The 12,245-nt window shown below is 41.0% G+C and overlaps 1 protein-coding gene across 1 annotated transcript in view; it reads right to left on the bottom strand.

Moving 5' to 3' along the window:
* Positions 1 to 1,709: 1,709 nt before the first annotated feature.
* C6 (complement C6) overlaps positions 1,710 to 12,245 on the bottom strand; it is a 65,765-nt gene continuing 55,229 nt past the window's right edge. Inside the window, exons 16-17 of the mRNA XM_052659295.1 lie at positions 8,479 to 8,720; positions 1,710 to 1,885 (exon numbers count right to left, since the gene is read on the bottom strand). Coding sequence (XP_052515255.1) covers positions 1,710 to 1,885; positions 8,479 to 8,720 — 418 coding nt within the window. The remainder of the gene's footprint in view (positions 1,886 to 8,478; positions 8,721 to 12,245) is intronic.

Below are 12,245 nucleotides of genomic sequence, written 5' to 3'. Positions count from 1 at the left end.
GGTAGTGAGAAGGGAGTGGGGCTGTATGATGGGAAAAGATGGGTCACTGACTCCTGGACAAAGATCAATTCCCACTCAGTTGCCATTATACCAGGAAAATGGGTTTTCTGTTTCTAGGCTTTTCCTTCCTCATATTTATCCTTTGATATTGCAAGATGTTTTAGAGGGTTTTTTTTTTTTTTAAGATTTGGGATCTTTTTTTGGGGGGGGTGGTGGGGCTGTTCTGCTCAGCATGTGAGATCTTAGTTACCTGACCAGGGATTGAACCTGTGCCCCCTGCAGTGGGGATGCAGAGTCCTAATCACTGGACCGCCAGGGAACTCTGTAAGATGGTTTAGATTTTGGCTGAGATCTTAATGAGATGGAGGAGGAGTGACATTTAATGTGTAAGCCTAATAAGAGTGCTGCTGGATGGCTGTGACTCATAGCCCCTTCACTTAGGTGAGCATCCCAGTGAGATTTAGAGGAAGGGAATCTGCTTCTGCTCACCTGCTTAGAGACTGACTGGCTCAAGTTGGGATCAGTTACTTTAGTAATTGGATTAGCTGCTTGATGGCTTCACTTCTAGACTGAAAGTTTTCAAAATGTGATCATCAGCAGTCCCACCTGGAAAGTTGGTAGGAAGACAGATTCTCAGGCCCCACCCCAGACCTATTGAACCAGGAACTGGGGGTGGGTTGCAGGCATCTATATTAAAAAGTGCTCCAAGTGACTTCAATGCACTCTCATGCTGGAGAACCACTGCTCCAAAGATGTTTCTCTTCTCCAATTCAAAATGACACCCTAGCCTCTCTAAGAAATGAGTGTCTACTTGCTAGGGCCTAGTATAATAGATATGACTTACCTTAAGAATTATTCTTTTGAAATTTTCTGATGATTTTTCCATCCATCACACACTTTTAGCTTAAAAGCTTTCTGATGCACTTTAGCTGAAGCAAAAAGAGTCTCCTAAGAAGGAGGAAACTTCAGGAATTTAACTACTTTAAGCAAGGCAATTTCTACTTGGATTCAGTTGTCCTTACTATGATGGTTATTAACTATGGAATATTTCCTCACATAAGATGAGGTTTAAGGATGGGACTCACTTTTCCCTGTATTGTCTTCATAGGAATCATCACCATCAAACATACTATATATTTTTTATGCTTCTATTATGTTCTGTATGTCTTCCTCCACAAGAATGTGAGCTTCATGAAGACCAGGGCTGTTTTCTGTTTTATTCAGTGCTGGTTTCCCTACATAGTGCTAGGTTTATTACAGACATTCCCAATTATTTATTGAATGAGTGCATGAAAGTTGGGTTTCAAGAATGTGTTGTACAAGTTGTTTAGGTTTCTATGTTTATTGATTCATTGAAGAAAATTATCGTTTTTATTCTGATTTCTTCTTGTCAGTATGCTTAATACCGCAGGCATCATAAGGTCCTCAGAAGTCCAATCATTTTAGTGTGACATGAACTGAAGAATTTACTAGATTGATGTGGAAGTTATTGCCTAGAGATATGCTATAGAGCTGCATGGATGGGAAGTGGACGAGGGAGAAGACATGAGAGAGGCAGGGAGAATTATTGTGTGAAACTAACACCTAAGGATTTTTGTCGGTAACTCTTGAATGTGCCAGTCTGCTGTTTATTCAACAGTGTCCTTTTGTAGGGGTTATTTGCGGGGGTAGGGGGGTAGTAACTCTGTTTATGGGTAATTGTGTTAGGTCTAACACCTCCCAGAATGCAGTATTTCCATTTCCCTTTTGGCACATTTTACAGCTCCTACTTCACATATGTTCATTGTTTTCCCGCTCACTGATGATCCTATTTTGACGCAGAAGAGTTGGTCTCCGCCCTTGGTGCACCAGGAGGGTAACAGGCAGACACACTTGGAGGTGGTAGCTGCAAGGAGAGAGACAGTGTGACTCTCTACAGGGCTTTAGGATTTGATTTTACCTGACTCCTCCCCAGTGCAGCGAGCACTTTGGTGGCAATGAGTGAGAATGCGAGCACAAAGGGACTGACTCAAAAGACCCAACTGTGGTTGAATGGAGTCATTTGGATGTAAGCGAGGAGAGGCTGCTGGTAAGTCAGTAAGATGTAGGAGCCAGGCTACCTCTGACACCTCCTCTCCCCCGCTAGCCACATCCAATCAGCTACTCAGTTCAGTTCAGTCGCTCAGTCGTGTCCGACTCTTTGCGACCCCATGAATCACAGCACGCCAGGCCTCCCTGTCCATCACCAACTCCCGGAGTTCACTCAAACTCATGTGCATCGAGTCGGTGATGCCATCCAGCCATCTTATCTTCTGTCATCCCCTTCTCCTCCTGCCCCCAATCCCTCCCAGCATCAGGGTCTTTTCCAATGAGACAACGCTTTGCATGAGGTGGCCAAAGTATTGGAGTTTCAGCTTCAACGTCAGTCCTTCTAATGAACACACAGGACTGATCTCCTTTAGGATGAACTGGTTGGATCTCCTTGCAGTCCAAGGGACTCTCAAGAGTCTTCTCCAACACCACAGTCCAAAAGCATCAATTCTTCAGCGCTCAGCTTTCTTCACCATCCAACTCTCACATCTACACATGGCCACTGGCAAAACCATAGCCTTGACTAGACGGACCTTTGTTGGCAAAGTAATGTCTCTGCTTTTAAATATGCTATCTAGGTTGGTCATAACTTTCCTTCCAAGGAGTAAGCATCTTTTAATTTCATGGCTGCAAACACTTTCTGCAGTGATTTTGGAGCCCAAGAAAATAAAGTCTGCCACTTCTTATAATTCTGTACCACATTTTTTATTTCTTCCTAGAATATTCCTAGGTTATGAGGCTTGGCTTCAAAACCACCCCATCACTTCATAATTCATATAATCTTGTATTCATGAAAGAGTTTTAAAATGACCATTTGGGGTAAAGTTGCCAAAGCCAAGTATATTAAATCAATTTAGAGTAAAAGGATATAAGCTCATTTGATCAAAGTTCAAGGTCCTCCACCATTTGGCCTCAATGTCCCTTTGCAGCAGATATTCTCTGCTTTCTTCATCCCAGATAGAGTGACTCTCTCTCTGTTTCCCAGTAAGGACCCCAAGGGTGGTCCAGTTTTTGTCCACTGCCCATCCTATTCCCTTCTTTTGCCAGACTGGTATGCTCTTTCCAATATTCCTGCCCATGTCCAATGTCTATAAGCCTTAACTCCTCCATGAAGCATTGTATAGCCGCATATCCCCTACCAAGGTTTTCTATAACTAAATTTTAATGGTGTAAATTTCTCAGTACCACACCTGACATTTTTATAGTCTTTTGTTAATTAGCTTCCCTGGTGGCTTGGATGGTAAAGAATCTGCCTGCAATGCGGGAGATTGGGGTTCAGTCTCTGGATTGGGTAGATTCCCCTGGAGAAATCTAGCTTTTCATATGTCTTTCTCCCAAGCCTCTTACAACTGCTTTGTGAGAGAGCAGTAACCACGACTCATCCATCTGTTTGTCCCAACCAGCTCTTAACAAGGTGCTCAATTAATTCTGCTTCATCAATTGGTTTCAATTCTGGATTTGGGGTGCAGGTATAAGTATTCAAAAAGAAAAGTATTTGAGGGATAATTTATGTTGCCAAAATATCTGAGTTAGATTGAGTATGAAATACCTTTTTAGTTTCCTCTTTTCATAAATGCTGTGGTTCATACTCTTGTTCTGGAGTGCCACATGAACAGATATCTCTGTGACACTGACTTTTGCTCACCAGCTAAAGAAGGCTGGCACAGGCAGATCATATCTTTAGGGGAAAAATGCTTTCAGTTTTTGGACTGTGTGTAGGATCAAAGGATATTTTAAATGACTTAACTCTCTTATTAAGTAATGTTCATGCTTTATTTTTACTACCCCAAGACATTCTGCTAATTTGACCAATATTTGTTAAGTATTCAAACTTTATATGTTCTGTGAAATGAAAATATCTCCTGCTATATCAACAAACAAGAAATGTCACAGCCATTGGGCCTTCCTGGTGGCTCAGCAGGTAAAGAATCTGCTTGCAATTCAGGAGACCTGAGTTTGATCCCTGGGTTGAGAAGTTCCCCTGAAGGGGTTCTTCCTGGAGAATCCCCAGGGACAGAGGAGCCTGGTAGGCTACAGTCCATGAGGTCGCAAAGAGTTGGACACGACTGAATGACTTAAGCACAGTCACAGCCATCAGCGATTTCTAGCTTCCGAATGTGAATGAGGTCTCCCCACACTGAGATCTAGCAGATGCTGCCACCACCTGTGGTGATTGCTGAGGAGCTGGGGAAATGCAAGAAGCAGCCATCTGCCATTCCTTAAGGTGAACAAGGAAGGAAACAGGATTGGCTCCAGATAGAGGTGCATATGAAAGGAACGAGTTCAGTGAGCAGAGAGGCTTGCATCTTCCCATACAAAAAATGTTAAATTCCTTAACTTGATATCTGATCTTTGATGTTCAGAGGGCCTGCTCCCTTTGTTGCAAACTTGTATATAGCCAGACTCCCCCGCCCGCATCCTTGGAGCAGCTTTCTCAGAGCTACTGAGATCCTGTCTCCCGGGCTCAGGCTCCTGGTCCTAGATGTTCCCACCAAATAAAATAACTCTCTACTTTCAGGTTGTGACTATAGTTTTAGTTGACTGCTCTTTTTTAAAGACAAGCTTAGGGTCCTGGTGACTATGGGATTTAGATATACGTAGGGGTCACAAAGAGTCGGACCTAACCTAGGGGCTAAGCACGCACACACTAAGCAAAGGGCTAAAAATAAAGATATATTTTGACTAAATCGTTAAGTCGTGTATTGTTACTCAGCCAAATTTGGAAAGAATAATTTGTAGGAAAAGAAAAAGGGGCGGGGGGGAAAGAAACTCTTTGAAACAGAGGAGTTCCATGAAGACATTTCTCCATGATAAACAAGGAAAATAGATGTTAACAGTAAACACATCCCCGAACACCTGTGTTACCTATTGTGGTACAGACAGGCACCATTTGTCCTTCCTGCTGTCCAAATCCCTTTTATTTTTTGTATGTATTTTGACAATAATGTTCTTACATTATAATTTTTAGAGAAAAAGTTTATTTTTTAAATCCAAAATTTAAATAAATACATAGTTGTACAGTACTTTCAGCTCTTATCTATCACAAATTATTGTCTCTGAGAGAGATGTCAGTTAGGTGATGGTATTGGTCAGGCAACAAAAAAATGAATAGTAGTGTTCATGATGACTGAACAATGATTAGAGTCAAGCAATGTAAGTATTTAGGCCTGGTTTTCCACCTTCTGTGTAAAATTGGAATGCTCAAACTAATTGTACTCATCTCACATGCTAGTAAAGTAATGCTCAAAATTCTCCAAGCCAGGCTTCAGCAATATGTGAACTTCCAGATGCTCAAGATGGTTTTAGAAAAGGCAGAGGAACCAGAGATCAAATTGCCAATATTCGCTGGATAATCGAAAAAGTAAGAGAGTTCCAGAAAAACATCTATTTCTGCTTTATTGACTATGCCAAAGCCTTTGACCGTGTGGATCACAAGAAACTGTGGAAAATTCTGAAAGAGATGGGAATACCAGACCACTTGACCTGCCTCTTGAGAAACCTATATGCAGGTCAAGAAGCAACAGTTACTGGACATGGAACAACAGACTGGTTCCAAATAGGAAAAGGAATACATCAAGGCTGTATATTGTCACCCTGCTTATGTAACCTATATGCAGAGTACATCATGAGAAACGCTGGACTGGATGAAGCACAAGCTGGAATCAAGATTGCCGGGAGAAATATCAAAAACCTCAGATATGCAGATGACACCACCCTTATGGCAGAAAGTGAAGAACTAAAGAGCCTCTTGATGAAAGTGAAAGTTGAGAGTGAAAAAGTTGGCTTAAAGCTCAACATTCAGAAAATGAAGATCATGGCATCCAGTCCCATCACTTCATGGGAAATAGATGGGGAAACAGTGGAAACTGTGGCAGACTTTATTTTTGGGGGCTCCAAACTCACTGCAGATGGTGATTGCAGCCATGAAATTAAAAGACACTTACTTCTTGGAAGAAAAGTTATGACCAACCTAGTAGCATATTCAAAAGCAGGGACATTACTTTGTCAACAAAGGTCCATCTAGTCAAGGCTATGGTGTTTCCAGTAGTCATGTATGGATATGAGAGTTGGACTGTGAACAACTGAGTGTCGAAGAATTGATGCTTTTGAACTGCGGTGTTGGAGAAGACTCTTGTGAGTCCCTTGGACTGCAAGGAGATCCAACCAGTCCATCCTAAAGGAAATCGGTCCTGGGTGTTCACTGGAGGGACTGATGTTGAGGCTGAAGCTCCAATATTTTGGCCACATGATAGGAAGAGCTGACTAATTTGAAATGACCCTTATTTTGGGAAATAAGGCAGGAGGAAAAGGGGATGGAGGATGAGATGGTTGGATGGCATCACTGACTCAATGGACATGAGTTTGGGTAAGCTCCAGGAGTTGGTGAAGGACAGGGAGGCCTGGCTTGCTGTGGTCCATGGGGTCACAGAGTCAGACATGACTAAGTGACTGAACTGAACTGATGTGAAATTGCCTTATTCGAGGCACAATGTGAGAAGCCCCAGAGAGTGACTTGCTGAGTAGCCACCATCAGATGGCCTGTTGGCTGTGCCAATCATGGTGACCTTCTGTCATGGATTTCATCCTGCCACCTGTCAAGGGAGCTGGACCTTGATAATCAGCTTTAAGTGGATCAAGAAAAGCCTGGATTTGGTTTATAAAGCATCTCCCTTTTTCCAGGACTGACTCAAAGAACTGGGTTGAAAAGTGAAAGAGAAGTCAAGGGTAATAATAAGGTTTTTATCTTTGTTTTTGCAAAACTAAAGTGGCTTCAGCTAAAGGTTAACAATTCACTAAGTTCCCGTTGCTTACTTTATGCCTCGATTTCAGATGATTTTTTGAAGATGGGCCAGAGGGAAATCTAGCTGCCTATTTGAGTTCTGTTAAGTCCTAATCTTCAACCAATATTTATGTATTATATGAAGCTCAGTTGAACTATTTCAGGTTCCAATTTCACCTTAGCGCAAATGCACTGCTGTGAAGTTTCTGCTTTTAAGCAGTTCACAAATGAAATGCCAATAGGCAATACACTTACTGAAAATAGAAATGTAAAACTATTTTTTAAGTATCAAATAGGCAGAGATATAAACAGGTAATAGCTCCAAGGTTTGGTGAGGGTGTGAAAGGCAGTTTTTATCACACACTATAAATATGAATATAATATGATAAAGACATTTCTAGAAAGCAAGTTGATACATTGCATCAACAAAGACTTTCTATTTTAAAATAGTATTTATCTAGAAACATTCCATTTAAGTAAAATCTAAGGATAGAATCTTAGAGTATAGATTTACCTGTGATAGATTTGTCTATCACAGCACTGTTTCTAATAGCAAAATCTGGGGGAAAATCTAAATATCAAATTGAAGATTGATTAAGTAAAATCACAAAATGCCCATATAAGTTTTTGCAGACATTGAAAATTATGTGGCAGAATAATATATAATGATATGGAAATAATTTCATGATATATCAAAGTGAAAAAAACCGCAATATATAAATAAGATGTAGTATTTGATCCTATTGTTTTCAAGTAATATAATCAGTGCTATCCCTGAGGTGTGTGAGGCTCCAGGGAATTTTTTAATGGGGTGTTTCTTTTATATAAATGATTGAAGCCATTCTAAATAGTGTCAACTCCATACTAGCATTCTGATCTCAAGCAATTTTGAGAAAGACTACCCTGCTGGCCAGTGGCTCCCCAGGCTGCTCTCTGGGAATGAGGGTCTAGCTCTGAGCCAGGGAAGACTCTGTAGATACAGTCCCAGAGCTTCTTGGAACATCACATCTAATGAGGAGAGAAGCAGTAGAGGGTAGGAGAATGTTCCACAAGAGGGGAATAGGGCTTGGGCTCACAAGGAACCTCATGTGGGTTCAAGGCATCCTGCCTATGGAACCCTACCAGCATGGGCTGATCCCAGGCACTACAAGGGGACTTCAAAATACTTGAGGCAGATATTTCTGGTAATTGGTATTGATGAGGAACCCAGTCCAGGCTCAGGGCACTCTACCTATGCTGGCCCCAGCTGGTTCCATCTGCCAGAGGAAACTTAGACAATTTGATAAAGGCCCTCCAAAGGGTGGGGAAGTGGGGTGCTGAAGCATGAGATCAGGATGGGTGTTCTTACTTGGGGATGAAAGGTGAGTCTGATTATGTATGTACAGAAAAAGACTGGAAAGATTTACACCAACGTGGTTAAAGTAGTTATTTCTAATTGTGGGTAGGTTGGGTTCTAATTTTTCCTTCTATTTAAATCATTTCCTAACATTTTTTACAATGAAAAAGAATTAGTTTTGATTAAGGAAAGGTTATTTATAAGAAACAATGTATAAATACAAAGAAGATGTACTAGCTGAGATGAAGGTTAAGCGATAGCTTTTTTAGTACGAATTACCACTGGGGCTTACCTGAACATTTTTCCCAGTTGTAGCAGGTGTCATAACCACAGGATTCATTCTTTGTGCTACTGGAGGAAAGTTTTATCCTTTCCAGACCCCATTTTAACTGTGGACCCTCTTCGCATGAACCAACATGTAGAAAATGGAGCCGCTGATTATTTAAACATTTCTCAGCCAAAAGCTTACAAGCAGATGAAGTAAAGTGATGGCTGGATGTTGTATCAAGCACACAGATTTCTTCTGAATAATAGCTATATGGGAGAGAAAAGCAAGCATTTATACATGAAGACTAGAAAAGATGGTGTGTAGCCAACTCATACGTTAACTTTCCACCTAGTTCTGTACCCCAGTTTCTCTCCTTTCAGTCTCTCATTTAATCTTGCATGCTCTGGGATTCATCTTCCTAAAAAAAACCCAAATCATTTTAAGCTTGTTACTACTCACAATTGCCTTCAAATTAAAGTCTGAATTCATTAATTCTGATAATCAAAATCTTCTATTTTGAATTCATCCAATCAACTTTCCTTTCTAGAATCAGTTTCCCATCCTCCTTAATCCCTTTTTATCACCTGACAATTGTATTGAGCATTTTCTAGACTGACAAGATTATTCTTCCTTTGCTACCATCCCATGCCCTGCTCAATCCATGTTGCACTGTCTCCCATCTCCAGCTGTCTATGTCCAGATCAATTCTTGGCTACATTTTGAAGCTAATTCTGATCAACCTAGTCTATTTTAGTCTGCACTTCCCCTGAACTCATTTGCAACACCAAAGTCTTAAATATAATTATATAGCATTGCAAGTGTGTTTGTATTGTGACTAACAGCATGAGTTTTTAGGTCAATCTCTGATTAACTCACTAAATCTAAGTAAAGGGATGGGTCCTGTTAACAAGAAGATAGCCATAGTCTTTTTCTTGCTGAGAGGACAAGAACTTGATTACTCCAAACCTGAGTTTCTTCTCTGATGTCAACTTCAGAGTTAAAAATCAGTGCACCAGTGTGTAAATTTGTTTCCAGGAACTGAAGCCCAGAGACAGAACAAAAAGCCACTTTCTAAGTTCAGAGAATTTAAGCCGTGGGGCCAGTCACTCTCACAAACACCTTCGATGCCATATCAAAGAGGACTGAGGCGTATAGGAAGAGGCTGGAGAGGGAGGGCTGAGCTGAAATTCAGACAGTTCTAGAAGACTGTGCTCTCATAGTCTGGTATTGCAAACAAAGAAAGAAGTTCCCTCCGGGTTACATGGACAATGTGAATGTTGTGAGTTCTCCCTAGAAGGCCATTTTCTGGGTGAGGAGACCCCAGCAGCAGGTAGCTCATACAAGGTGGACCACTTGTGGTTGATTCTTAGGAAGACAGACAGAGCCATCTTTGGGCTGAATTACAACAGTGGAATGTTACAGAAAAAGTCCCTGTAGTGGTCTCATAAATAAAAATAAACAAAGTGTCCCTACAAGTGTTTGTTTACTTGGAACTCAGAAGAATGTGAGAGGCAATCAGTGTTAAAGCTGAAAAAAACCTTGGTGCAAAGAAATAGAAGAAAAATTCCAAAGTAGCAATTATGAACTGCTGCTGCTGCTGTTTAGTCGCCAAGTTATGTCTGACCCTTTGTGACTCCATGAACTGTAGCCCAGCAGGCTCCTTGTCCACGGGATTTTCCAGGCAAGATTACTGCAGTGGGTTGCCATTCCCCTCTTCAGGGGATCTTCTTGACCCAGGGATTGAAACTGTGCCTCCTGCATTGGCAGGCGAATTCTTTATCACTGAGCCACCTGGGAAGCCCCAACAATTATGTACATGTGTTTTTGAAGATGAAAATTGCCCTAGAACAGCCTGCATTGTTTAAAATATATAAAAAGTAAAATATCACAACTGGACACAGTCTGTTGACTTCCTATTTCACCATTTATTCATTCTCTTCTTCGATAACTTAATTCTAATTTTATTTACCACGTAGGACTACCCAAGACAGACAGGTCATGGTGGAGAGTTCTGACAAAATGTGGTCCACTGGAGAAAGGAATGGCAAATCACTTCAGTATTCTTGCCTTGAGAACCCCATGAACAGTATGAAAAGGCAAAAAGATAGGACACTGAAAGATGGGTGTGCAATATGCTACTAGAGCTCAGTGGAGAAATAATTCCAGAAATAATGAAGGGAAGGAGCCAAAGCAAAAACAACACCCAGTTGTGGATGTGACTGGTGATAGAAGCAAGATCTGATGCTGTAAAGAGCAATACTGCATAGGAACCTGGAATGTTAGGTGCATGAATCAAGGCAAACTGGAAGTGGTCAAACAGGAAACGGCAAGAGTAGATGTCGACATTCTAAAGGAATCAGTGAACTAAAATGGACTGGAATGGGTGAATTTAACTCAGATGATCATTATATCTACTACTGTGGGCAGGAATCCCTTAGAAGAAATGGATTAGCCATGATAGTCAACAAAAGAGTCCGAAATGCAGTACTTGGATGCAATCTCAAAAACGACAGAATGATCTCTGTTCGTTTCTAAGGCAAACCATTCAATTCACGGTAATCCAAGTCTATGCCTGGACCTGTAATGCTGAAGAAGCTGAAGTTGAACAGTTCTGTGAAGACTTACAAGACCTTTTAGAACTAACACCCTAAAAGGTGTCCTTTTCATTATAGGGGACTGGAATGCAAAAGTAGGAAGTCAGGAAACACCTGGAGTAACAGGCAAATGGCCTTGGAGTATAGAATGAACCAGGGCAAAGGCTAATAAAGTTTTGCAAAGAGAACGCACTGGTCATAGCAAACACCCTCTTCCAACAACACAAGAGAAGACTCTACACATGGGCATCACAAGATGGCCAACACCGAAATTAGACTGGTTATATTCTTTGCAGTCAAAAACTGTATAGAAAAGATGTATAGAGAAGCTCTATACAGTCAGCCAAAACAAGACCAGAAGCTGACTGTGGCTCAGATCATGAACTCCTTTTTACCAAATTCAGACTTAAATTGAAGAAAGTAGGGAAAACCACTAGACCATTCAAGTATGACCTAAATCAAATCCCTTATGATTATACAGTGGAAGTGAGAAATAGATTTAAGGGACTAGATCTGATAGAGTGCCTGATAAACTATGGATGGAGGTTCGTGACATTGTACAGGAGATAGGGATCAAGACCATCCCCAAGAAAAAGAAATGCAGAAAAGCAAAATAGCTGTCTGAGGAGGCCTTACAAATAGCTGGGAAAAGAAGAGAAGCAAAAAGCAAAGGAGAGAAGGAACGATAAACCCATTGGAAGTCAGAGTTCCAAAGAATAGCAAGGAAAAGTCTTCCTCAGTGATCAGTGCAAAGAAATAGAAGAAAATAATAGAATGGCAAAGACTAGAGAGCTCTTTGAGAAAATTAGAGATACTAAGGGAATATTTCATGCAAAGATGGGCTCGATAAAGGACAGAGATGGTATGGACCTAACAGAAGTAGAAGATATTAAGAAGAGGTGGCGAGAATACACAGAAGAACTGTACAAAAAAGATCTTCATGACCCAGATGATCATGATGGTGTGATCACTCACCTAGAATCAGACATCCTAGAATGTGAAATCAAGTGGGTCTTAGGAAGCATCACTAGGAACAAAGCTAGTGGAGGTGAGGAATTCCAGTTGAGCTATTTCAAACCCTAAAAGATGATGCTATGAAAGTGCTGCACCCAATATGCCAGCAAATTTAGAAAACTCAGCAGTGGCCACAGGACTGGAAAAGGTCAGTTTTCATTCCAATCCCAAAGAAAGGCAATG

This window comes from Budorcas taxicolor, chromosome 20, assembly GCF_023091745.1.
Source record: "Budorcas taxicolor isolate Tak-1 chromosome 20, Takin1.1, whole genome shotgun sequence".
Taxonomy (NCBI): Eukaryota; Metazoa; Chordata; class Mammalia; order Artiodactyla; family Bovidae; genus Budorcas; species Budorcas taxicolor.
This window is presented reverse-complemented; position numbering and strand designations above follow the sequence as displayed.